The sequence below is a fragment of the Montipora capricornis genome, chromosome 12 (assembly GCF_036669925.1).
Source record: "Montipora capricornis isolate CH-2021 chromosome 12, ASM3666992v2, whole genome shotgun sequence".
NCBI classification, from domain to species: Eukaryota; Metazoa; Cnidaria; class Anthozoa; order Scleractinia; family Acroporidae; genus Montipora; species Montipora capricornis.
Window position 1 is genome coordinate 15,449,408 of NC_090894.1, and position 27,500 is coordinate 15,476,907.

Below are 27,500 nucleotides of genomic sequence, written 5' to 3' on the forward strand. Positions count from 1 at the left end.
ATAATTATTATTAATTTATTCTCCTTTCTTCACTGTTGTTAGGTTGGGCTTGGACAGTTACATTACCAGGGAGGTCGTGGAGTGGAAATGAATCATGGTGTAAGCATTATTCAATAAGGAAATAATGTTAAGTACTTAGTATTTGGCATTTTATTATTATTTACGAGACTTTTTTGTGGGGTAAAGTCAAAATAGTGATGCCATTAAGTTGCTATCATTCAACCCACGTAACCAATGCAATAAGGACAGAACAATTCAACATCAACCTTTGGACTACATGTGATAATATTAAACGTCTGACAAAATTACCTACAAGCAAATGCGAGAAGTGTTGGTTCAGTGGTGAGAGAACTTGCCTTCCACCAGTCCAGTAAATCTTGAGTTGATTCCCAGACTTAAGCCTCATGTGGGTTTAGTCTGTTGGATCTCTACTCTGCCCTGGATACCTGTGCAATCAGGAAACCCATATTTGATTTGCCATAGGCAGTCTCCCCAGTAAATAGAGCAATAGTTAGAAATGAATTATTATTGGGCTCTGCTATTTAAGCTCAAGAGTGATTATAGATCCCATGGCTTATTGTATTTGCAAGGAAATACACTTCTCCTGTCAGCCAACCAAGTTATAAAGTTCTACTAAGTTATGACTAGGTCTCAGTGAAAAATGAAGCAACTTACATGTTAAAATCCAGGCTTGAACGGATTTGGAGCCTATTGCCTTGTGGTTGTGCTGCACTTGAAGCCGTCTGGGAGCTGCTCACTTCTTATTTACAGTTTAATTGTAACTATTACAAATTTCTCGAATCTGATAGTTAGCAACTATTCAACGAAGTGGAGGTGGCTAGTGGTGGATATTTACCAAGCCGCGACACGGCAAGGTAAATATCCACGACTAGCTACGGACACTGAGGTGAATAGTTATTTTAGTATATACTATAACAGTGAGATAATATATAGCACAAAAAGATGATTTTAATTCATTTAGTTCTGCAAAGATTGCAGCGAATTGCGCAGAGGTGAATAGCAATGGATATCCGGAGTTTGAGTAGCCAATCAGGGTGCATGTTCGACGCTATCCACTGTTTTGGTATAATTATACTAATGACTGGTTATCAACAGCCCTGAGTTTAGCAGTAATTAGGACAGTTTGTAATTGGACAGTTGTACATGTCATCAAGCACGCACTAGTTGTACTTGAATCATTTATCTTTTTCCAGAGCTATTAAAAGAACAAAAAAAAACAAAGAAAAGTTGAGCAGATTAAACTATAAAAATTTTATCACCGTCATCTCGTATTTTGAAGTAGTTACAATAATAGGACTTTGTGTCGTACAATTCAGTACAGTTCAGTACAGTAAGTAAAATCACAGGCACAAATTCAGTGGAAATTTTGGAATTTCTCCTTTCAGAGAGCCTTCAGATACCTTCAACAAGCTGCTGAAGCAGGAAATGCAAATGCTATGGCTTATTTGGGAAAAGTATGTCACTCAATGTGATCATGTTCTTGCTCACTACTGTAATAATAGAACTTCCCCTTTTTGTACGTTTGTTCAAGAATGTTTTTTTTTGCTTTAATTTTTCACATACCGGTAAGATGATTGTGATGAAAATTTGTGGTTACTGGTAATGTGTTTTTCTTTTTCAGATGTATTCTGAGGGTAGCGCAGCAGTCAAACAAGACAACAAGACAGCATTTGATTGGTTCAAAAAGGCAGCAGATTCTGTAAGCAACTCAGCTGACTATCTGAAGATCATGTTTTACTGAATGTGATTTCCCAAACTCATTAATTATTCATGAATGAACTTAGACTGGTAGCAGTCCCTTCCATGTCATTTGAACTTTGCCTTTTTGTATAAATTGTGATTTGTTATGCTTCCCAAGTTTCCCTCAGCTGTCTCTTAATTGCTTGACAAAAAGGGATTTACAAGGGCATGGCTTGACTGGTGTAGAATGAGCTGCTAGCAGTCTAGGAGGAAACTAGAAGAATCAATCATGACTGTTTATTATACAGATTTCTGTTTATTTACAGAATCTTTTCATTGAAGTTTTTCAATTTAATGAAGTGTCTTTTATTACAAAAAACAAGAACAACAATAACAATAACAACAAAAACTGATGCTATGAACACTCCTGGCATTAATTTTAGAAACTTGAAAATACTCAACTCAGCAGCTAAATGATTTATTTCTGGTTGGATTTGCAGGGCAATGCAATTGGTCAAAGTGGCCTGGGCTTGATGTATATGTTTGGCAAAGGAGTTGAGAAGGTGACTGCCAATCATTATATGACAATTTACACTTATCTGGGCCAGATCTGGGAAATTTTTTGAGCTTCCATAATCTTTTTGAAAAAGAAATGGGATCAATAAGTGTGATGTGATATAAAGTTAAATGTCTGCAAATGCACCTAACTAGATAGACTCCAAAGTTTGACATCCGACACAAAGTGTCCTTTTTAAGGTGATTTCCTTGTTTTGCACCACGCATCTCATAGTGCACATAACATTGCGACTTCGGAGATGGCGGGGTTTCACACCAGCCATCTGAAGAGAGACAACAAAGGCCGCTTTTTCTGCCCAAGAACTTTTAAGAGCAATCATGACAACTCTTCTCGGTTAAGAAGGTGTTGTTTTGGAACTCGCCCCAGTCCTTTCGCGCAAAATGATCATTTTGAGGCCGAAATTGCCCCTTTGCCATCCATTTATCATCGTGTTGCGAAGAAATGAGGACGGTGACCCCCCGTTTTAAATGGTTTATTTACTCGTAATAGGTACACGGAAAACATATTTTAAGGAGAAAAAAAGTTGGATAGTAGAAGTTGTAGTATTTACCTGTAAATTACGTGAAAATGCATTTCTAGCCAGACACTGAGTGCAAGGTGATGACTGTAGCGGTCCAATTTGCTTACATTTCTTTGCAAGATTGAGCAATTTGAAATCACTTTACTTAAAGATTATGGCCCGCACAAACAAGCAGGTTCAAGTTTTCAGATATTTAGTAGCTTTTGCTACATAACAACAATTTTTCCGGTTGATCTAGTTTCGAACGCCACTCTCGAAATTCGGTAAAAAACACTTAGAATAAAGGGCATAGACCTTATTCCAAAATGGCCGTCATTTAAATATTCTTTTGTTTTTATTCAAATAAGCCCTTGATGTCTCGTTCTTGAGCTGAAAATTCAAAAGAATATTTTGCCTTGAACATAGCCTGTTCGACGCTCTCAGATAGTCGAGAAAACGAAAAGAACAACCTCGAACAACTTTCACTCGCAGTTCTTTTCGTTTTCTCGACTATTTGAGAGTCTGGAACAGGCTACCTTGAACAAGGCATCAAGGTCTAATTTGAATAAAAACAAAAGAATATCTAAATGGCGGCCATTTTGGAATAAGGTGTATACAGCGCGAAAACAACCACGGTGACCCCATCTTTTTATTGTATTTTTTTAAATGTCCTGTGTATGAATATCAATTGTGCCAAGTTTGAAAAAAATCTGGATATTTCGTCATTTTCATGGGAATTACCTTTAATAAGTCTAAGCCTTTGCTAGCCATGCCCAACAACAAGGTCAGGGGAAAGGTTAGCGTTATGTTTTGGTCAGGGTAAATGCACTTGTTCTTCCTTAATCGAGGAGCAGCATTTGGAGAACATTTTATCACGTTAATTGTCTGTGTTCCGAGACACGAGTGAAAGAAGAGCAAGGGGACACTTTGTGACGCTTACTGAAATCTGCGCGCATCTAATTAGGGGCATTTCTAGAAGTTTGAGTAGCCTGCCTTCATGCAAGGCAAACGCAAAGCAAAGACATGCATACATGCATTCATGCATTCAGGCAGGCATTTATGCAAGGCAAAGTTGCAAACGAAATTTTTTTTTTACGTGGTTAGAATTATGAGAAAGCTTTTCAGTACTTCAAGATGGCTGCCGAACAAGGCTGGGTTGATGGACATCTGCAGATGGGCACCATGTATTACCGTAAGTGGTTTAGGAAACGTCTATTTCTGTAAAACCTAGATTGATTAATGTGACAAATATGATATGTTGAGAGACCCGGTTTTTTTTCTTGAAACCCTTGTTGCTGTTCCAATTCATCAACTAACGTTTGATTTTGCGTTTGTTGCAGATGGTCTTGGTGTGAGGCGGGATTACAAGATGGCCATCAAGTTTTTCAATTTGGCATCGCAGACTGGTAAGAATTACACCGTCAAATACATTTAACAAATCGAAAGTAGTTTAGCGTTGGCTGTACTCTTATCGACAACGATATTCGTCATCACAGTGGTCAAAATGTTGTGGACTCACGAGGTGCAGCCGAGTGAGTCCACACTCCACAGTCCACACAAATGTTGACCACTGTGATGACGGATATCGTTATCGATGAGAGTACAGCCAACGCGGAACTACTTTCGATTTGTTAAATGTTTTTTACCACAATATTCAACACCAAAGAAAGTTTTTATTTTAGAGCGTGACCAAAGTCATGACACGAAGAAAGAGCAAGCGTTGTCTAAAACTTTCTCGCAATATGATTGGTTTATTTCTCAAAATGGGCGTCCCTGATTGGCTATTACATTGCGTGCCAAATTGACGCGAGCATGACGCGACAACGGAAAATTAGCCAATTAAATTACGAGATCACAATGTCATTCGTCAACCCATATTAGGGAAAAAGCTGTTCCCAGGATCTTGGGAAAGGCACAGAATTTTGTTGTGTAATTATAAAAGTAAATCAACCAAAATGGCAAAAACGGAAAGCTGGCGTTTGTAGCGTAAACCCTTCGTCGTTGAAAATAACGGGATTATGGGCAGTGAAGGGTTTTTTAACATCCCACAGTGAACTTATGAACATAGAAGATATTTGTGAGACGGGGCCTACAGTTTATAGTCCTTATCAGAGAAGACTTGAAAGTCTAACCATTTGCAGTTGAAATTACAAAGGCAGAACTTTCTCCTCAGTTATTTTAAGACCCTTATGTTGTTCATCCGGTTGGGGCTCTAATCCGCGGCCTCACGTGAAATAGGCCGATGCTCAACCAACTGAGCCACCGGTGCGCGGTTTAAGAGACTTTCCCCTTGAGATCCAGATAAAATTATCATGCGAATTCAGCTTATTTGTCATAATAATTTTTTTTCCGTTTCAGGTCACGTGTTAGCTTTTTACAATCTGGCTGTTATGCATGCATCCGGAACTGGTGTCTTGAGGTCGTGTAATACCGCATCGGAGGTATGGGATCCTGCAATTGTTTTTTGACGTTCGAAACTAGCTTGGCATTCCCTCTTACACAGAGCAAGAGCCTAAAAGAATGGTGTACTCTAGAAAAGTTTGGCCACATGGGATGTTGACGTTTGTCATTTTTTGTTTAATTTAGTGCTGAACGGAAACAGAAGCACGTTGCATGTGCCTTGCTTTCTTTGTTCGTTACATAAAGAGCTTAAGCGCGGGCGTTTCTGAGACGCGGACGGCAGCCGGAAGAGAACATTTCGCGTGCCAGGACAGTGGTGTCTCCCAGATCTCTATACCAATCATCTCTAATGGAGAAAAGATACTTAGCAATGTGAATGTGGTCGTGTGAAGACAAGTTGAAAGGGAAAACAGCTCACTTCCGGTTGCCATCCGCGTCTCAAACACGCGTGTGCTTAAGCTTCCTTGTTGCGACGGCAACGGTAAATGATTTTCATGTTGAAGACTCTTTCTTTCTTCTTCGTTGCATTTCTTCCAAAACCTCGCTTCTGACGTTGTTAAGTACGCACGAATTCTGTCTACGGAGGTTTACTGATAAGTGGATGTACACATCAAAAGGTTACCAGATCTCTTGTACCAGCTAGTGTTTTTTGTCATGGTATTTGAGGAACCGCAAATGGTTAAGTACGATTTTCACCAGCGACGAAAGCACAAGCAGAAACAAAGTACGGCAATTCAGTTGTACTTTGATTATTAATACTTAAGACTAGCGACACCAATGAAAGCAGCAATGAAAGCAGCGCCCGTGTATGTCACATGTGCTCATGCTTGAATCGCTAGTGAAGGATTGATCTCCATATCGGTTTTAAAGGGGTCATTATCCTTTACGCTCGGTCGAAACTCAACTCTATCTCTTCACACTAGCCGATCAGTGTTTTAAACATGCGGCTCTTCAACCCAAAGATTGTCAAGCGATTTACTTGTCCTTTTTTTTTTTTGCGAACCTTAGCTTTTCAAGAATGTTGCTGAACGTGGTAGGGTGGCACAGCTGTTAATGGAGGCTCATGAGTCCTACCGCGCTGGTAATATCGACACTGCCCTGCTAAAATACGCAATGCTAGCTGAGCTTGGCTATGAAGTGGCACAGAGTAATGTGGCGTACATTTTGGATCATGGTAAGCTTTTACCGTCGCTGAATAGACTTGCATGTAATTGCGCCTTCAAGAATCCGAGTCAAGCGGAAAGCACTCGACTCATGATGACGTCGCTATGAGCCTCGTTTGCTCGTACTTAGTCTTGTCAATAAGTTACTCCTGCATCAGAGTTTTTGATTGAGCCCTATCGAATTTGCAATTCCGCAGTTCTGGTATTGCATTGATGCGCTTGGTGATTGGTTTAAAAATCTCGCGCCATATTCTCAACCAAACAAAAGAAATTGTGTCTTTTTCCAACGCGTTTTCCCGTTGGCTGCACGTATCTGCTTATTGTTGATTGGCCCTTTTCATTGCCTGCGTGCCTGCCAGCCAGCCACCGATGTTGCCCAGAGAAGTCTACTTGGGAAAAAATAGTTCTGCACCTTTTGAATATTGCTTCACCGTTTTGGCTTCCTTAGATTTCCTTAATTAGGAAATTAAGCGATATGTATATTTCTAAACCTCATACACGCGTAATGGTTGCAGGTTTGACATCAGTAATTTTGGAGAATGAGACGTTTCCTCGCGCTCTCCTGTACTGGACAAGAGCGGCCTCTCAAGGTTTGAACGATTTTTGTTGCCGAGAGTTTTGCAGCAGTTTGATGAAAGATTAATTTAGATTTGGAGGATGTCTCTGGTTTATAAACCCAGAGGGAAACAAACGCAAAGTATTGACCGGCCTCTTTTATACTAGAGACGCACGGTCCAGACGAATTATGCGTCTCTCATGTTATTCGTCGAGTTGGGCAAACTTTTTTTCTGCGTCTGTTAAATTCGTCTAGTATAAAGACGGGCACAAGACGTATAATGCGTCTGCACGAACTATTCATCTAAGCGCATCTTCGAAGACGCAGAATGCGACCTATGCTCGTCTTTACACAAGACGAATTCAACAGACGCAGAAAAAGTTCGTCCCAGAACGACCATCTATAGAGTCTTGCACAAGGGCAAAAAAAACACTACCTTTTCTTGAGAAACATCTCGATTAGTTTATTTTGATGCTACCTTTTTAGTTTTTTAAAAATAAATTCGAAAGGAGAGGTCTACGTATTCTCTTTTTTCTGATTTTCCCAATAAGCGGCGATGGTTAACCGAAACAGTTGGGAATAAAGCTCAACTCGCGGAGGATAAGTTTTAAGAAATCTAGCATTGTGTTTACGTGTGAAGGGAAACAGTCTGCTGCTTGTCATTAAAGCATGGAAATTCACTTTTTCTGACTTACCTTGCTCCTTCGAGAAGACAAGAAGAGAGCTAATGTAAAACAAGTTTCTTTCATTTTTGACAAAACGCTAAATATCTCTCCAAATAGACCTCTTTAGCTTGTACATTTGTTTTTCCATTTCAGACCACGTGATGTTACTCTATGGAAAACTTTCTTTCAAATGTCGTCCTATGCACGTGAATATGTACGCATAACTTATGAAAAAACAAAAGGAAAATTCCCTTGAGAACATCACGTGGTCTGAAATGGGAAAACAAAACGTACAAGCTAAAGAGGTCTATTAACATTACCGCGGTTCAATAGTTTGGACATCGGGAATATTGGAGCTAGTGTTTAAGGTGTGATTATTTCACAGGTAATACAGCTGCCCGAGTGAAAGTAGGTGATTATCATTACTATGGCTATGGCACAGAGATAGATTATGAAACAGCTGCCTACCACTACAGACTGGCATCTGAACAACAGCACAATGCACAGGCCATGTTCAACCTTGGCTATATGCACGAGCGAGGACTAGGCATGAGACAGGTATGGGAGGGAAAACTGGGAAGGTGTTTGTAATAAAAGGACCCATCATGCATTTCAACTTTGTCATGAGTTAAATCATCTTCCGATCTGGTTTTTTATTGTTTGCCTTTATAGGATATTCACCTTGCGAAAAGGTTCTACGACATGGCAGCGCAAACAAGCCCTGATGCCCAAACCCCCGTCTCACTAGCTCTGATGAAACTTGGTGTGTTCTTCATGTGGGAATGGCTCCAAGAGGTAAAATCAATTCTGTGTCCATAATACAATACATACTTAATTGACCGCTCCCCATAGGGGCTTTTCAGGGCCAATGAAATAACGAAACGACAGAACAGAACAACAACAACAACAGCAACAACTGTTAAGAATCCCAACTGGCAGGAGGCAAACCAGTTGGCTATTTACAAGTGCGGCTGGGAAGTTGAACCAGGGACTACAAGGATCATGAAGAAGTCTAAAGCATTGTTGGGTGTTACATGTTGTTGCACGAAGTTTAAAACGGGTCGAAGTTTTGAGCCAACAACTCTCAAAATGTCGTTTGTTGCATGACCGCCGAAGGGTACCGAAACAATGTTTGAGCCGCGCACGCGCGTTACATATGGTCGTATCATTCCCTTTCTAAACTGCACGTCCTTACATTTTTGGGAGTTGTTGCGTTCGTTTGCACTGGGCTGAAAATACCGTTCTTGTTACTTTTTTAAAAGGCTCCTTAGAAACCTTATCATGTGAGCTGGTGACGTAACTCGGAGGACTGGGAAGAAAAATTTTAACGCCGTGTCCCACAACCGCGCGCGGCCTTAGGTGTTGTTTCCAAACTAACTGCGGTATTTCCATCGCCAAAACTTAACAGATCGTTCCCTGTCTACCACATTTCCTTATTGAATGAACACTCAAGTAGACCCGACGAGTTCTAACCTCGCCTCTGTCATGTTGAATTCGAAAATAAGGCCGCGCGCAGTTGTTGGATACGGCGTTAAAATTTTTTCTCCCCAGTCCTCCAAGTTACGTCACCATATCACCTGGTACGAATTTAGTACTGAGGGTGCGTTCGATTGACCGTATTCCGGAATAGGAATACATGGAATAGAAGTTAGAAATCCTTCGTTTTTACGGAGAATTCGCATTAAAATTGCCAAACACTAGCTAAAATGCTATTTTAAACATATTTTTATTATCCTTGCTGCTTCGAAACGTGCCAAACATACCGTTTTAGTCATCACTCCGCGCCCTCTGAGTCTTGTTTGTTTTTTTTTTTCAGAACTATGGATCGCTAAATGTTGCAAAAATCACTAACTTTTTTGGCGACGATTGGGATATTTATGTCATGACAGGCCTTGCCGTCTTTCTTGGTATCGTTGTACTGCTTCGAAGGAGACAGTAGCTTTGTTGGTGTGAATTTTGTACAGCAGTTATTTCCAAGCGATGTAAATGAATTTAAATAAAATAGTACAATTTCTTTGATGTGCTATCGCATAAATATGCTGAAACTGACATAAAAGTAGGAAAGGATTTGTATCGCTCAAGAAGCCTAAAAAATCAAAGTAAACGGCATTGCACGCTGTTCTTTGTCTCAGCTATCAAACTTTCACGGAAGGCAAGTTACGAGTTTGCTATTTTTACATGAAGTTTCAACATCCGTTCGATTTTGTTGAAGGATGTTGACTTCAGGGGCCGTCAAACGGTTAAACAAAGCTTCACGAGAGGCCCAGGATTGAGTCCCAGGCTACAGCCGAGGTTGATGCGGACATAGCTTCGTCATCGATTAGTGCGCAAGCGCATACCCAACACTTTTGAAAGAGGGGAGCCAAACGACTTCATTGAACATTCGCGTTGAATGATTGTTGAAGCAAAATTTAACCACATTAAACAGGGTTGAAGGAGCCAACAGTTTCGACAAAGCCGTTTTCCTGGGCCTTTAGCTTTAATAGTACATTAATCGGAAAAGTTAACATTAAAAAAAAACACGTGTAACCGCCGGCACATCTGACACAGTTTATAGAATACGACAAAAAGATGACACGTTCATAACTTAAGACCGATTTATTTGCAATTCGGTATTATTCAATTTTAGGACTGACATGAGTATTCGTTGTTTTTTATTTAAGAAAAAACAATAAGAAGTAGAAACGAGTGTGCGTCATTCAGGGTGTGACGTTCATAAACGGAATTATAACACTGACGCTTTGTGTTGATAAAATATTTGATTTTATCCACCTTTGCGAAAATAAGTCATCAAATAAACGAACAAAAATAAATACCAACACCATCTTGAAATGAATTAGTTATTTAACGTAAAACTATTGGGTAACAATTTAAAATTTTAGAAATCTAACTCGAAAATATCATCAACGACAGCTGTAGTTTAAAATTTTACTCAATTTATATTAATTTTCACTGTATTAGGAAAATACGTTGCTCAATTTGTTGCGTCCTTTGCAACTATTTATTTTGCCGTCTGGCATCGTTGCGTGATAATTATCACGCAAGGGAAACTACATTTTTTGCACAATTCAGTACTAATTTTAAAGTAAATTGAAAAATATTCAAAGCACCGAATAATCTACCGGTGCAAAATATTATTGCTATTTTGTAACACATCTAACGGTCACTTAGCAATTCCTTTACATTGATTCAATTCGAAGTTCAGTGATCCCTGAAGTAATTAAAGAGCCGTTCGCACGGTCACAGTCTAATTTCTCGTTTGTTGACACAAAGTTGTACTTGGCCCTTAGGCGGAGAGACGAAAAGGCAGGGGATAAGAAAACAAACATTACCAGGCGTTCAACTCGAACAGAATTTTTGGCATGTTAACCAAGCGAAAAACTTGTTTCGCCTTTTTGTAACAGCCCCTAAAAAAGTGATCCAGAAACAGAATCAGCTCTACGCTTATGTAAGCACTCAAAAACAGATACCTTGAAAATACATTTCGTTAACGGTGACAGTTAAAACCTTGTTCCTATGGGACAAAATGTTCGGTGCAGTTGAAAGCGATCGAAACAATAGACCATTTTCGAATTCTCACGGCTGGACTGGATCTAGCATGAAATGGAGGCTAAAGCGGGCAATTCTTTTCAAATGCAAATTAATTTGCCAGCATTAGCCTCCATTTCATGCTAGATCCAGTCCAGCTGGAAGAATACGAAACTGGCCTACTTTAATCATGGCTGGGAACAATTTGGCCCTGCCCTTTTTCTTAGCTGCCTAACAGCTGAAGCAATATTTTCTCCAGGTCTCCTTTCATTTTCTTCACCACGACATCTCTCAGATATTGTCCCGTTTTCTTTTCGTACTCTATCTTGATCTGCGCTAAGTCAACCTAACAGCAAGCAAAAGAGAACAAATTCAGTCTAAGATCGACTAAATCTTCATTCCACGTGAGCTATGACAGACAATTTTGCATGTGGATTTTCTAATGAGTCCTGTAAAATCAAAGTGCTTTCTATGGCCAATCATACCAGAAGCAGAAAATCTAAGTAACCGATAGACGAACAGGAAATGGGCCAATTGCAGCTGGCGATTACATGGTACAAAAACCGCCGTACTGGAGAGCAATTGCAATGAACGAGAAAACCGAAATGCGCCGATCATATAACGTGCAGTAAATCCGTGTAGCCCGCCTCCCATACCTGCATGGAAAATATCGTGCGCGAGAAATTCGCAGAATTGAAAAGTGGCGAGACCTTTCCGCCCAAACACCAGGCCCCAGTTGTTCAAACAATGGACAGCGCTATCCGCCGGATAAATCACTATCCAGTGGATAAGTAATAGCGAAACCAATTGCGCTATCCAATGGATAGTGATTTAGAGCGGTTTTCAATTGAGTGTCGAAAGTAATTAGCAAATTACTTTGGTTTTGCATCTACTTCACTCGGTGATTGGTTCAAAGTTTTCGCGCCACTTTTTCAACCAATCAGAAGTGAAACCAAAACCAATTGTGGCTCGCGCGTGCACATTTTCCCGCCTTTTGTGTCGGCTACGAGTAATTACTTCGAGATTTGATTGGTTTACTGGATTGTCTCCGTCCTTTTTGATTGGTTAAAGTAATTACTATGGTTTTGGTTTTACGACACTCATTTCAAAACCGCTCTATCCGGTGGATAGCGTTAACTATCTTTTCAACAAACTGGGGCCTGCCAAGTTGTGCAGGCAAGCCCACAACAAGTCACAAAAGAGAACCTCAATTCAATAATTGAATTATCAGTCGTTGAAAACAAACCTCTGCTCTCGATACAAAAATACGCGTGACGGTTTTGCTGTTGGACTTGTCCAATGCTTTTTCCAAAACCTCGGCGAAGTACAAGGGAGGATTCTCTGCGCAGCGAACTGAAAACATAGCACAAATAAAAATAGTCACTTTTAGTAATGAAGTCTTTAGAAGCACTCCTTTGAAATAAGGCATCTTCTTTAAACAGAAGTATAAGTATAGAGAATTTCGGAAACTTTTAAGATATTTGTTTTAAATATAGCTTTACCTATCGCCTTCAAGGCTGTGCGAAGGTCTCCACTTATTTGGTGCTCAATGTAGTCAGTGACATCCTTTTTGGAAATCTATGAGGAAAACAAAATGTTGACCAGTAGCACACCAACAGGTTATTAACATTATCTGTAATTCAAAATTTCAAGTTCATCCTCATTCAAAATCTTAAATCACAGACAAAGTTCGAACAAAGTTCGAAGGAGAAAAAATGATTGCATTTTAATCCTTACCTTTTTGTAAGCGTCGAAAGTCGCTCGCAGTTGCGCGTAATTTCTAGTTGTTAGAACTTCCACGAACACTGCCTTGTCTGTTCCCTTTTTAGCTTCTCCAGCCTAAAAGAAGAAGAGTAGACAAAATGAGTCGTACGCTCGCAGCTCTCGTAACCTGCCATTGTTTGGTATTGTAAGCAGCTTTTATTGTTTAAGTCCAAGTCATCGTTTCAATTGTTTAGTCTTATTTTTGGGTACCGAGCCAATTACGTACGTTACGAGAGGTGCTACTAACACGATTACGATAGATTACATCGCGTCTAACGATCTACTTTTAATTTACAACCACACAAAAATAGAAACAACATACCAAATAATTTTTCTGTATAAATTCATAGCTTTTTTTACTAAAAACCGAGTGCTCATAGAGAATCTCAAGAGGCCAGCATAGACCGTATTCATAAATGGCGGATAAGTAAATATTCTTTGTCTTTGCTAATCATCGTCACTAGCCTCGTTAGCACGAACAAAATTCAAAAGATCTTTACTCCAAAGTGAGGCTAGTGAGGATGATAAGCACAAAGACAAAAGAATAATTACTTGGCCGCCATTTATGAATACGGTCTATAACGTACGGACCCTTAGGCCCTACTTCTCAAGCAATTAGCACCAAGCTACTCACATTGTATAGTTTCTTAGCATCCTCACTTGCAAGTTCTGTGTTGACCTTTTGTGAGCTATCTCGATTTTTCTGTAAAAAGAAATGTGACATCTGATTCGTTTATGAATGCTACATTATCATGCAAATGCGATATACGAAGAATCTTAATCCCAGGAGATTTGAATTGGGTACAACATGATGCTGATTTAGCAACAGAAAAGGAACATCAGACGACGGCGCGCGCAGAAAGATGTCCATATTTGGTCAGATTAAAGTAGAGTCCAGACTATTCCGCGCGCTCTCCCGTCGTCAACTTAAGTTTCCGTTCTGTTGATAAATCAACCTATTGAGTTAGCCGAATAGGTCTATTGGTTGCAAACCGCCTGTTAATTGTAATAGTGCTTTGTGCATAACTTAGTTCAAAACGGATGATAAATGACCAATATGAATTAGGCCACATTTTGTTACTTGAAGTGTCCACAAAGAACTAAGAGCGAGTTTCGATTTAATCGAGTGTCGTAAAACCAAAACCAAAGTAATTACTTTGGCCAATGAAAAAGGACGGAGACAATCCAGTAAACCAATCAAAACTCGACGAAATCACACGTAGCCGACACAAAGCGCGGGAAAATGTGCACGCGCGAGCCACGATTGGTTGAAAAAGTGGCGCGAGAACTTTGAATCAATCACTGACTGAAGTGATGCAAAACCAAAGCAATTCGCTAATTACTGTCGACACTCAATTGAAAACCGCTCTATAATTTCTTACATGCTCCAAACTCACACTCACCCGCTGGCCACTCACGCGTGACGCCCCTTTTTTCTCCCACACCCAACGAGCGCCTTATTACGAATAGCCCACTTTCGATATATTAAAATCCAGTCCTTAACAAAAGGCATTATCTCGAGGCTCCGGGGAATAAACTCATACAAATCCTTATATTTATTCCCCAGAGCCTCGAGATGATGTCTTTTGTTTTGAGCTGAATTTTAATAACGCGAAAGTGTGCAATTACAGGTACCTCTATCAGGTTCAATAGAGTGGTTCGGAAGTCACCGGAGGTATCTTCTTTGATTTTCTTGACCACTTCCTTGCCACTATATACTGCAAAAAACCCCAAAAAACAGTTGTAACACAATTAATGAAAGGCCATTAAAAAATAAAGAATGGACAATTGAAAGCAATTGCACGAGCCCATTAAAGAAGCAGTTCGCAACCGTACCGATCTTAGCCAATCAGAGACGAAAGCCAAATCAATTCTGACTGATTGTGATTTGCAAGCGTATATTTTACGTGCTAACCGCTGGCTGGATATCTTACATTTCCACTATTCTTAGCTCATTTTATTGTCTGCGTTTGCCGTGACTAACAAAATGCTAATGTTTTCTTAGGATCTACGGCACTCCACGAACCGAAGAAAAATTGAAAATTTACCACTCACTTTCTGTGTAGACAGTCCTAATCATCTGGATTTCCTATCACAAACAACAGAACATGCATTTGAGGTGGGATTGTGTCCATTTATTGCACAAAGCATTCGCATTTGCAGTAAAAGATTGCACAAATTTCAATACCACATTCCCTAACCTCGTAGCTCCGTGAACTCAAGATCTCTATAAGAACTTGCTCATCTGTTCCAAAACCCTGATCGATAAAGAACATTATCAACAATTATATTCAAGCTAACAGCACCACAGATCTAATGTGAACAACTCAAATGTTCACAAACACCAGTTGAGATAATGAGCAAATGCTACTCAAAGGTAAGTTAACAGTCACTCGCGAGTCTCGAAACTCAGTTCGAGAATCGATTCTCGATGCTCGACAGGAATATTCCTAGCAAGTTTCGACACGGCGATAAAATAATGAGCATGTAGCGTGACTGATTAAACTAACGCACCGCACTCATACCTTGTGAAGAATATCGAGTGAGAGTACACGAAACTCTAATTGAAGAAGTATGACTGCAGTCTGCAGTTAATTAGAGGATCAGGAGGAGAGCTCCACGACCTTTCTTTGCTACAGACACTACGTATGGTTGTACATTTGAGTAAAAAACGTACCGACATGGCATCGTGTAGAGAGACTGCATCATAAGATTGCGGAACCATCATTAAGGTGACCATGACATCCTCAAATTTTCCACTCAACTCGGATTTCAAGTCCTCTGTTAGGTTCTATAAAATTAAATTCAACACCACCATTAGGGGAATGACAAAGAAATGTTCTATCTATGCAGCACTCGGTGACCTTAGCGAAACCGTTGTTACCGATTTATAATGATTTCATCAACAAAGAATCATACTGTCACACTTAAACAAAAGGCTGTTGCCTATGGGGAAACAATTTCATGTGTGACCAAACTTTCCATGGATATGTAAAATTATTGCCTAAGACAATTACAGTTTCTAGACCTATGATTTATCAAGACCCCCAAATTTCTTTTTAATGAACCAACCAATCACAGTCATCAATACAAAAATCGGTTTGAATTTCAACTTTTCCCTCGGAAACACACAGCTCCAAGGCCCGGAAAGAGAAGAGGGGACGTTTGGGAAGCCAATTCTGTTTCTATTGAACACCCATCTCACGTAGTTTTTGGAATCCCACTAAGACTCTGTAAATCGAGGGTGAAATTAGTGACTGGGCAAACATATCTGTTGGTGTTGTCTTCAATGAGGCAAGAGGACACTGAAGTGAATCCTTCACCTTTGAATACTTTTGCTGATAGCTGCTAGCAATCTCCTGTCGCTGCTTATTGGTTCTTGCTCCAAGAATTGCCACAATGGTGTCTTTGTCGCTTCCTGTAAGTAAAAAGAATAATGTTATGGTCAAACGGGAGAGTTGTTTAATATTACTGTTTGATTTGGTAATTTCCGAAATGCTGTGGTTTTGCATTACGCTGAAAGCCGAGTGACCCAGTGCCTTCTTTTTAGCAAATTAAAGGGGAAGCATAATTTACTGTGGGCTGCTCACACATTTTTCGCATGAATTGTGGATACATATTGACGCATGTTGTTGAAGATTGATATCATGCTTTGAATTGTATTGGGCTTGTCGGCTCTTCCAGACAGTTATTTCTTTCTGCTCCTTTTAAATGGCATTAATCACTTCCTTTATTTGCCGCATTCAGCCGTTCAACGTTAGTTAACACGTTTGTTCAGACAATACAATGGCTCCTTATTAGGCCCTTAATGTGACCCGGGTTCGATTCCCAGACTCGGCGTCATATGTGGGTTGAGTTTGTTGGTTCTCTACTCTGCACCGAGAGGTTTTCTCCAGGCACTCCGGTTTCCCCTCTCCTCACAAACCAACATTTGACTTGATTTGCTTTCATTGTTAATTTAAGTTTACAGTGTCCCCAATTAGTGCTCCAGCGCAAGAACGACAAGACACTTAAATAAAATTCCATTCCTTTCCTTTCCTTTCCTTTCACTCCAGTTACATCAAATGTTAGCCATTTTGGTCGCAAGTAGGAGCGCACATTTCATAAAAATACTGTCTTTTTTTTGCAGAAACAAAAGCAGATATTGTGCCTCAAGCCTGATTTAATTTCTAAATTGACTTCAACATACCAGATCCTTCCATTGCTTTTCTCAGTGCCTCAGCATCCTTGCCAGGATCGAAGTTATTTGCTGGTTTAAGTGTTCCGTGAAACTCGGGCTAGAAAATAAATGAGTGAAGCCAATCAAGTAGAGATCAAAGGAAGAAACCTCAAGTGTAAAAAACCCATTTTGGTCTGCAGTTCGAACTGTAAACCAGCAATCTATTTAAAACCATTTTGGGTCAAAATTCCTGCTGGTAGAGGAATGAGCACACTCTCAAAATCGGCACAGCAGTAATGGACAACCATAGACGTTTTCTACAAAAGAACGCCCATGTAGAAAATTCGGAAGAATATGACGTAAGGCGCATACAAATCAAGTCTCAATTTCAACTGACCATAAATACTTAATACAAAATATTTATAATTATTTGAAAATTTAGGACAACACCAGAGCAATGCTTTCATAAGCCTAGTTTCAATAAATTGAGAATAGACCCTCTCACGTCATCACAGGGATTTTTTCAAGGTTTGCCTTTGTCTCATCAACAACTTAGCTTAGAAGACAAAGAGGTGGACTGGCCTGAAAGTGACAATCTAATAATTCTACACCAACATGTCCAAACTAAGCTTTCCTGCTTCACATTTCAGCAAATGGCAACACAAGACAGCATACGAGTGCTCCAGCTACATGTAGCAGGCTTTACTTACTTTGCATTCACCGGGGAAGGTGCGTGGCTTGACAGGGCTTAAAGCTGTCTGTTAAACATGAAAGCAATGTGACGTATGCATTACTAGAGAGCCAGATCGGATTTCTTGTTAGAAATTCACGAAATTTATGTGCATTCTGACTTAAAAATGATGGTTGGCCTGCTACCTGCTTGTGAAGCTTAACTTAAAGCATTACAAGTAAAACGAAAAGCAGAGCAAGCAGATGAAATGATATGTCAATCTTTAGTCCACTCATTTCACTTTAACACCTTTTAGGAAAGAAAGAGATTGATGAGAATAACATTTAAAATGATGTTACCAAGGTGACAAAAGCTGATATTAGCTGATCTATTATAAGGCTATTAATTTTCATTGCTCACTTTCTTCACAGAAAGGAATCATTTAAATTGTCAACAGTACACATTTACACATAAAATGCTTTTCATTCAGGAATCTTTATGTCCAGTGCAAATAAGTTTGTTATTGTCACAGAATTGTATCTCTTGGTTAAAGCTGATTCTTTTTTTTTTACATGAAATGATCATAATAATCTAGCATCCACTCAGATCAGAAAGTTTCAAGCTGAAAGTTTTATACAAAATAAGGGTTGGTGTTAATTACAACATCTGTGCATTGTTTAGGACTTCACATGTTTATTTTAGATTTTAATGTATCTGAATAGATTCCTGATACAGCAATTAAATTATTTTAGCAAAATGTTACAGATTTTAAAATATTAAAATTCTTTTAAGGCCCTCTGTTGAGGCAGTGTGGCCCAGTGATTAAGGTGCTTCGCTTGTCTTGAGATCCGGGGATCCCGGGTTCAAGGCACGTTCTGACCACTGGTTGATTTTGCTCCTGGTAGACCCTGGTTCAGCTTCTCAGCTGCACTTGTAAAAAGCCAACTAGCTTGCCTCCGGCCAGTTGGGATTCTTCACAGTTGTTGTTGAATGTTGTGTTTGGTCGTGATTGTGTTCATTGGCCCTAAAACGCCCCTGCGGGAGTGGTCAATTAAGTATGTATGTATGTTAGCCAGAAGTGTGTGTGCATGAGTTACCTTACTCTGCCCCTCCCCTCACCTCCCCACCCCCCACCCCCTGAAATAAACATCACTCACATCACTCATTGCATCAACTAGATCTTTTTCTATTTGCTGAGATTTTGTCATTTCCTGTGAGAAATGGAAGAAAAGAATGGAAGAGGATTAATTCTAGAAATGACAAAGTCAAACTGCAAAAGCTTAAACCTCTCAAAATTCTGTTAACATCCGTCCCACACATTGCATAACCAGGGAGAGATCAAAGCCACCATTGTCAGTCATATCGCTGTTGATCCCCCAACTGGGCCCCAGCACTAGACAAGAGCAGGTCTTGGTTTTTTTCTTGGTCTTGAACATGAACAAGGCAGCAGAACAGTAAGTTGGCTTTGTAATCAGTTGTATTGAACATTATAATATAATCATTTTTCACTATTTTCCTCAATTTACATGTAATTCAGCCAGTGAATTCATTTTCAGTCCTTTGTTGTTATAGCCTTTTGCATAATTTCAACTGATCATTTGCAAAAGTTGTTTTTTAGAGAAAAACTGCATGTATGTGACTTTATGAGAACTGTATGACCACCATTTGCAGTCAGCTTTAAGATGGAAGTTGAGAATTTCTGTACAAAATGCTATGGTGAAATGCTAAAAAAAGGCTGAAACTTGGTTAATTGTTAACCAACCCAAGGTGCAAAGTGTTTTCTATTGAACTCCAACATAAAATAATAGAAATGGCTACTAACAAGCCAACACAATTGCAAAATGTAGGTACAAAAGTCAGACCAGATCAACTGGGATTGCTTACATTGGATCAACACAAAAAAAAAAAAAAAAAAAAAAAGGCCTCAAAAAATCACCCTACCCCTAATCTTTAAGCTAACCTTTGTGAAATCAGGGCAAATGTCAAATAGTTTTGGGATATAAAACCGTTTTTTGCTTGATCCGAGGTGAGCAATCCAAGTTGTTCCGGTCCAACTTTTGCACCTGTGCCATATGCAAAAGATAACTCAACTAAATACACAAGATATTAAAATAATACACAAACATGATACTCACAGAATCAACAGATAACGATTTTCTTTTCAGTTCTGTGAATTCAGCCTCTAAAGTTTTATGCTGCTTTCCAAGATTTTCTCTGGATGTTTTGAGATCCTGAAACACCAAGAGATATAGCAAACATTACGCGAGAAAGAAATGATGCAGAGTGGTTATTGCACAATAGTGCGATAGTCCAATTAGATAAATGTTTTGGCCATTCTGCTTGCTTTTCTTGGCATCTCAAATTCTAGATACATACAAACATACTTTAATGAACCAATCCCCATAGGGGCTTTTCAGGGCCAATGAAACAATTTATGAAATGACAGAACCCAACAACAACAAGCCAGAGGCAAATCAGTTGGCTATTTACAAGTGCAGCTGAGAAGATGAACCAGGGACTAGCAGGAACAAATTCATCGAGTGGTCAGAACCTGCCTTGAACCTGGGATCCCCGGATCACAAGGCAAGTGCCCTAACACCTGCAATTGTGGGTTGCACTGCCTCCTAGATCTAAATAAACACCATTATTTTCAGTTAGTCAATTTCAGACAATACAAGTGTTAATAATACTAATAACAACAACAACAACAACAACAACAACAACAATGATCATTTTGAAACTCACATCAATCTCTGCTTGCTGCTGTGTGATCTTTCTCTGAGCCTAGAGGACGGAAAGCAGCAGGTCTCATTAATTTTTACTGACCATCAGTAAATTGTAAGTACATGTATATATTGATAAACTTAGAAAAGTACAATACAATAACCAACGTTTTTAACCCAGCTTTTAACAGTTCCTAAGAATACTAAATTCAAATTGTGTTAAGTATACTATGCTTTTGGAATTGGACACCTTCAACAGATACTGTGACATGCTAACAAAGATAATCCCATTTTTTATGTTCATTAATGTTCCCCTGCAAGTTTGACCACAGCAAATTGCTTGCCATTCTCTCCAATGAATAGACCACGTGGCGAAGAACTTCGGGTATTAAACTAAAAAAATATAGAGTTCTTGGTTTGCATGCCACTCTGATCACTAGCTAGATTATTGCTCTGGAATGCAATATCTGGCTGAACTTCCGAGACACACTTCCACCAGACAGGAATTAAGGACGGTGCCTACTAATTCAAGATATTTTTTCCCCGGTGTGTGATTATGCAGGAAATGTAGATCTTAACATGTGTTATTGAAATCCAAAAAGAAAATTTGGGGTAACCACGCATTTTTCAAAGATAATTCAAGAACAATATTTGTAAAAAGCTTTAAATTTTAAAACAATGTATGACGTTCTTTCTCAAACTGAAGCTTAATTATCTCTCAAAAATGCGTGGTTACCCCCCATTTTCATTTTGGATACCAAGGACACTTACTAAGATCTACTTTTTCCGGATAGTTTTAAACCACGCATAAATATCCCTGTATTAGTAAGCATCACCGATAGGAAATCCGAATATCTCGAGATGCGCAGAACGTATGCGCAATAACAATAGTAGGCACCGTCCTTACCCCAGTTGGATAGAAAAATGATGGATTATAATAATTTTTTTCTTAGATAGGCAAGCAAAAAGAGGTATCTCTGTACAGTGCCTTTTATATGTAAACATGAAAGCTTTGCTAGTAGCTGTTAGAATGATCTTTGGCAAAGAAGTCTAGTTTGTAACAACTGAACTCTTGTATATGGATTCACTCTACACTTTTTCTTTACCCCATGTGTATAACTGCAGAAGTATGGTTAAAATTGCACTTGCAGTTAAGTTCATGGGAAATTGTACAGTGTGAGCAACCTGCAGACCTTCAATACAAAAAAGGACCTTTGAATAAATACTTCACCTCCTCTAGTTGCTTTTCCTCTTTCTCTTTATCCTTCTGTTATTAATCAAAGACAACCAAAATGCCATGAGCAGGTTAGAAAATGGAAACTCGTGAGCCCTTTTTGACTAGGGATATCTCAAAAGATCCTTTAGAAGTGGGTTTATAAGTGGATAGCAAACATCTAAGATAAACTGAAATTAGAGGTTTCAATGATTTCTGCCCCTTCTGCATTATTTTATATGCAACGAGGGAACTTTCATGGGGTTCTCTATACACAGGGTTCAAAATTAATAAAAAAAATAGAGTCGCAATTTTGTGACAAGATACACAACTTTAGTCCCAAAATCGTCCTGCGGCATTGCATTGTCAGTGACTTACCAAAACAAAATATTAGCCTGCAGTACTTGTGTAAAGAAACCGCTGAAAATGGTGAATGATCGAAGGAATGGAGTTGTGCATGTAATATCCCAGCTAAATTACGCTATCTTCAGATTGACAGAACATTTACAGCAAGAAAATAAAATAATTGTGTCATTTCTTTATTTATTTTAGCAAAAATTGCAACAAAGTGGCAACTGCTATCGCTTTTATTTCGAAAGAGCAAAGGTGAAAACAAGTCACAAATTTGCGACTTCCCCAGATATTTTAGTCACAAAGGAAAAAAAATTCAGTCACAAATACACCTCTCTTTCGTTAAAGTACAAGAAAATCACCAATACTAATGTTATTTCAATCATGAAAAAAAGCTGCCTATTTTTGGGAATTGCAGGAACTTCTAGAGCTTTAAATTCTACCCTATAAAGGCTGCTACATCACCCATCCCCCCCCCCCCCTCCCCCCACAAAAAAACAACAACAACAACAACAACAAAACCTAGACACCAACAAAATCAAGAACTGATATTGATAAATAGTTATGAATATTCACCAGACCAAGGCTCCTTCACCTCTGAGCAAGGTAGGGACTAACTTTTGACGAAAGATTGGTCAATACAGGCAGTTAACTTATTTTATACAGAGGATGAAATGTTATCCCACTGTTCTTAAAATATTTTACCAAGTTCATCATTTCTTGCACAAAGCTTCATAATTTATTAGAAAATAACATTGAAATTTAAATTAGCAGCAAGCTGAAATGTAACTTAAATTATTTGAAGATATTAAAATCAATTAAAATTAATTTGAAAGATAGAGAATGTTATCACTATGCAGGTGAAAACATATCTTAAGTTAGCAAAAAGGCAAGTTTTGTTTTGAATGCACACGTCATCACTGCCATGATGTTCTCCCACGTTTGTAAATTCTGTCACAATGCTAAAAGTTTATTTTTAATAGCTTTGTTTTAATAGAAAATTTTGATCACCTTGTTTCAAGTCAAGCATATCTTCTTGAATGGCTGTACAAACCTTTGACATGACTTTACTGAGAGCTCCCTTGAAACCCTTCTTTTTCTTGTCTGGGCTGCTATTTAAACTGTCAAGTGATTCCTACATTTGGGTTTATTGTTTTAACAGTTAGATGGACGAAGTGATGTTTTATTTAACTGAAAACAAATCATTATTTTTACCAAGGAGCACATAAGTAAAGACATTAAATTATTTAACAAGATTAATTAAAGGCACTGCACTAACTTTCAAAGGTTAGATATTATTATTGAAGTCAGTCAACATAGAACGTTTTTTTGTGTACAAACAAGGGGTGGGATGTTGAAATCATTAATTTTCTCTTGGCTAATATTGGTCTCAGCCACGTGGTAAAGCTTATTTTAGAGTTCCAAGATACTGGGAAACATAGTTTGTTCTGTCAGGGTTCTGTAGTATAGAAGTTCTTTTCCTTATACTTTATATTATGAGTAGAGCAAAAAATTGTTATACATAGGGCACCACAACACTGTGGTTAGCTACAATGTAGATTGACGGATAATTATTGTAACCCAAATATATAAGCAATAGTAGAACTATTGATAACAAGGGTTTCCTACATGTAGGAGAGTACTTTCCAAAAAGGACATTTATACCCACAAGGTGAAGGACTTTCTTGACCAAAGTAATAGTTACCTGAGATTTTCCCAAGTCATTATTGGCTTTGGAAAGGGCTTCCTCGAGTGACAACATCTTCTTTTTAAGTTCCTCTTCTGTTTGTTGCACCTTAACAAGTTCACTTTTTGATGCCTTTAATTCACGGTTTTTATCGGCTAACTCCTTTGTTGTGCTTTCCAACTCTTTCCTACAAGTTATCAAGTCCTTCTCAGAGGATTCTAATTTTGAAATTGTATCTGAAAGTTTCTTGTCTTGCGCTCTTAGCGTTTCAATCTTTTTCTCAAGTTCTTTGACTTTATCTGTATCTTCAGAGACAGTGGATTTTTCTATTTGTTCCTGTAATTCTATAAACCGTTGTTTTGCTTCACTCTCAGCTGCTCTTGCTTGTTTTAGACTGTCCTCCAAGGATGCTATTGTGTCCAGCTGAGATGAAGCTGATGATTTTGTCTTTTGAAGATCTGCCTCCAAGCTTGATATTCTGTCATTAGCCTAAGAAAATATCAACCCTTATTAAGTGGTAAAAAGAATTAAAGATAATTTCCATCAATTTTTTGAGCACAGGAATTTAATGGGAAGGGGGATAGGCATCATTTCAAAATCTCCTTTACCTTAAAAATAATAATGGTTATGACCCTCCCAAAAGAAAGAGTACCTCTTTGTTGGATGCGGTACACCTAAAATCTGCCTATGGAATACTTATACTTTGGCTTTGGGAATGATTCTTTGTGGGAAAGCCCACCACTCTTCCCTGTTAGCTACTGCCAATACTTGCAGGTCTTAGATGTCATTCTTAGTATGCCCACATGTTATTGCATGAAAGGCAAGTTTTCATTATTTAGAAAATGCAGGGAATTGCTCCCTTTCAACTGAAATTAAATTAAATTGATTGGCAGTTTGTTTTACAGTAAAGCGATACCTCTCTCAGTTCCCTTTGTGTACATTCCACAATATTCTGCCGCTTGTCCATTTCAGATTCAACAGTTTCTTCTAATGTCCTCAATAAGGATTCCTGCCAGATGAACAGAGATCATAAAGCAGTTCAAAAACACAATCATGTATTGTAACAAGATACAACCATTGTTGACAGCCGGAAAAAAAAGATTAAGACTGATCAAGAAGTATTTGTACTAACGGTTTGTTCTAGCGTCATCTTGTAATGTGCACACTCCTTCAGCAGGGTGTCTTTCTGTACTTGAACTTCTTCAAACTTTGCAGTAAGATCTTCCAACTAACAGGGTTGAACATAATACTGAATTATAAACCACTTTCCTTTTTGAAAACCAGATTGTTTTTTAAATCATGCAAAGTCTAGGGTAACACTTTTTTGACAGAAGAATTAACCCTTTCCACACCCAAACCGTGGGAGGCGTGGTGGCCTCATGGTCAGTGTGCTCGACACCGCATCAAGTGGTGTTGAAACAGCGCAACATGTATTTTAGTTCCTGTATATCTCAAATGATTAGATTTTTTTAAGCAAAAGAACACTTGCTGAACACAAACGCAAACGCAATGAAAGTCAAACGCAAACTAGTTGAAGACTAGTTTGAAACACGTTTGGTGGTTCGCTTATCTCTGAGCGGGACTGTACTTGGTAGTAAATATTTTGTACACATAACTATCCTGGCTGTTTCTCAATTAAAGACCTTTATGGTTCAATCCACCCACAAAATGGCAAACCTCACTCAGAATGAAATATGTGCTGTGCTCTGTTTGAAAAGGCAATACAAACACCATGATGGAGAAAAGATGGCTATGTGAAATTTTGCACATGGCCAGTTTATTAAACTCTGAAAATCCAATACAAATACAACTGAAAAATTCATTAAACACGTATTGTCGGCGAAGGTGAGGGCAATCAACCAAAATACAAACCATAGAACAAGGAAGAGGCAGGAATGGGAAGGAGGAAGGCTGAGGAAAAATTTTTGTGTGTCAACAAGATCAAGAACGCGACATCCATTATACGACAATCAATAAATACGACATTATCTAAAGACGCCATCTTGAATTAAAAATTCAAATCAGTACTGTTGATTCCATGTTTTCAAGCCTCTTTCCACGTTAATGTATTCATAAACTACGTAAGGCTAAATTGTCGCATAAAATTTTATTTGAATGCAAATAATGCACTTATTAAAGCCACCTTGAAGCTTCAATAATGCAAAGCCACTCATCAGAGAAAGCTAATTAAAAGCACTGAAGGAGATTGGAATTTGTAATGACACAACACACACAGTGAAACACTAAAATTGTGAATGCATAGAATCAAAATATAAATGAAACCATAATAACACATGATTGGCAAAACAGACGATGCCGATGTGTATGCATCGGCGGTGCACACCAGGCAACCAAAACCCAGAACTTAATGCATTACCAACCTCTTTGCTATCACTGGAAGCATCTAAGGCTTGTTTTTCAAACTCCCCAAGCCAGCTCTTGTAAGGCTAAGAAGAAGAAGAAGAAAACAATTTATTATATAAACACCAATGAAATACCAAGTGAGCTTTCGTGCGAAAACATGATATCTTCACACGTGAAAATAACATGTTTTATTTTTTTCTGAAGAATCTTAGAGGGCCGGAATCCTAAATCCTTGAATCTGATTGGCTAATTTTGCGCGCTCATAGCCGGTCCAGCTTTTCTACCATACGGACCACGGTTCCGAAATCTGTTCCATGCTGAAACTGTCGTGGCTAACATATTGAAAATGTTTTTACTACGGTGCGACGAAATATTGGATTTCACCACTTAAAACGCAAGTTTTCGCTTACTAACTGTTGCAAAGAGGAAGAAAAACATCAGCAATTGAATGAAAGGCCTGGTTATTCTTTAAAAAGGCAAGTATTCACATGATTTTGCTGACAACACTTTGCTGCTTGTTTGCTGTTTTCGAGTTGGTGGTTTTCTTGCACTGTTGACACGCCGTTGAACTTAAAACAAATTTTTGAACTCAGTTTTTCGGTTGACATCCGTTGTTTTCTTTGGAGTTCTATTTTCTACTATCGTTTTATAGTGCTTCATTTAAGAATATACAGATTCCTAGCTAAAATAGACAAACAAACACATTGCGACGCAGTGGTTTTTCGCGTCGTTGTTTTTCGTGAACTGCTGACATGCCATTTAACTAAAACGACTAGGGTAACTGCAGGGAAGTCCTTTAGGCTCAGTTTTCGGTTGACATCTGTTATTTTCTTTGCAGTTTTATTTCATAATCTCGTTCTATTTTGCTTCAACAAAGAAAATATGGATTCGTCACTAAAACAGTCAAACAAATCATAACACTGTGAACTAATGTCAACAAGTTTTTCTTGTCTAAGTTTTGCACTGATTTCTGAAGGACTTGATGGAGAACAAAGATGAATCCTTGAAATAATAAGATATGAAGGCAGAGACAGATGTTTGCATATTTTTTCTTAAATTTATTCCTCCTGTTTTAAGAACTTTTGTTTCACTTTCAACAAGACAAAGCATTTTAATACGTAGAAAATTATTGGCCTGTTTGTAAGAATTTTTCAAACACCATTGTTTAGTTTGTTTAGCTCATTTCTCTGTGCTTGCCATGAAATATGTTTTGTTTATTTTTACTGCACCAAGAGATAATTATTTGAAGTTATGTTTTATCGTTAATCTATCATTTTTCTTTGACCTTTGCGAACGGAGCACTTTTTTCAGTTCCAAGTTAATTTAAACTGTGACAGTGTGACGTAGAGCGCAGAGAAAGACTTTTTGCAAACCAGTTTGCCATGTTCATTTTCAGAAAAAAAAAAAAAAGCAGAAAAAATAAATACGTTATTCACCGGCCGTCGGTGCGTATTGAGAAAAACTGTGTCCTCGGCCTGCG

The 27,500-nt window shown here is 38.6% G+C and overlaps 2 protein-coding genes across 8 annotated transcripts in view; one reads left to right on the forward strand and one right to left on the reverse strand.

Moving 5' to 3' along the window:
- LOC138026257 (protein sel-1 homolog 1-like) overlaps positions 1-9,580 on the forward strand; it is a 19,807-nt gene extending 10,227 nt beyond the window's left edge. Inside the window, exons 12-23 of the mRNA XM_068873526.1 lie at positions 43-99; positions 1,407-1,475; positions 1,643-1,720; positions 2,202-2,264; positions 3,882-3,969; positions 4,118-4,183; positions 5,136-5,218; positions 6,186-6,351; positions 6,856-6,930; positions 7,947-8,119; positions 8,234-8,356; positions 9,378-9,580. Coding sequence (XP_068729627.1) covers positions 43-99; positions 1,407-1,475; positions 1,643-1,720; positions 2,202-2,264; positions 3,882-3,969; positions 4,118-4,183; positions 5,136-5,218; positions 6,186-6,351; positions 6,856-6,930; positions 7,947-8,119; positions 8,234-8,356; positions 9,378-9,500 — 1,164 coding nt within the window. The 3' untranslated portion in view covers positions 9,501-9,580. The remainder of the gene's footprint in view (positions 1-42; positions 100-1,406; positions 1,476-1,642; positions 1,721-2,201; positions 2,265-3,881; positions 3,970-4,117; positions 4,184-5,135; positions 5,219-6,185; positions 6,352-6,855; positions 6,931-7,946; positions 8,120-8,233; positions 8,357-9,377) is intronic.
- Positions 9,581-10,144: 564 nt separating this feature from the next.
- Positions 10,145-27,500, reverse strand: part of LOC138026247 (ribosome-binding protein 1-like) — a 42,261-nt gene continuing 24,905 nt past the window's right edge. For 3 of the 7 annotated variants that reach the window (XM_068873504.1, XM_068873505.1, XM_068873508.1), the window contains 21 exons: positions 26,038-26,103; positions 24,789-24,884; positions 24,573-24,665; positions 23,675-24,145; positions 23,024-23,104; positions 21,637-21,672; positions 20,428-20,466; positions 19,818-19,913; positions 18,840-18,893; positions 17,723-17,770; positions 17,043-17,130; positions 16,177-16,271; positions 15,531-15,644; positions 15,055-15,111; positions 14,909-14,942; positions 14,489-14,571; positions 13,488-13,556; positions 12,827-12,928; positions 12,592-12,667; positions 12,336-12,442; positions 10,145-11,435 (listed from right to left, as the gene is read on the reverse strand). In XM_068873504.1, the coding sequence (XP_068729605.1) occupies positions 11,313-11,435; positions 12,336-12,442; positions 12,592-12,667; positions 12,827-12,928; positions 13,488-13,556; positions 14,489-14,571; positions 14,909-14,942; positions 15,055-15,111; positions 15,531-15,644; positions 16,177-16,271; positions 17,043-17,130; positions 17,723-17,770; positions 18,840-18,893; positions 19,818-19,913; positions 20,428-20,466; positions 21,637-21,672; positions 23,024-23,104; positions 23,675-24,145; positions 24,573-24,665; positions 24,789-24,884; positions 26,038-26,103 (2,028 nt within the window). In that variant the 3' untranslated portion in view covers positions 10,145-11,312. The remainder of the gene's footprint in view (positions 11,436-12,335; positions 12,443-12,591; positions 12,668-12,826; positions 12,929-13,487; positions 13,557-14,488; positions 14,572-14,908; positions 14,943-15,054; positions 15,112-15,530; positions 15,645-16,176; positions 16,272-17,042; positions 17,131-17,722; positions 17,771-18,839; positions 18,894-19,817; positions 19,914-20,427; positions 20,467-21,636; positions 21,673-23,023; positions 23,105-23,674; positions 24,146-24,572; positions 24,666-24,788; positions 24,885-26,037; positions 26,104-27,500) is intronic. The other 4 variants (XM_068873509.1, XM_068873510.1, XM_068873507.1 and 1 more) reach the window with 3 other exon arrangements.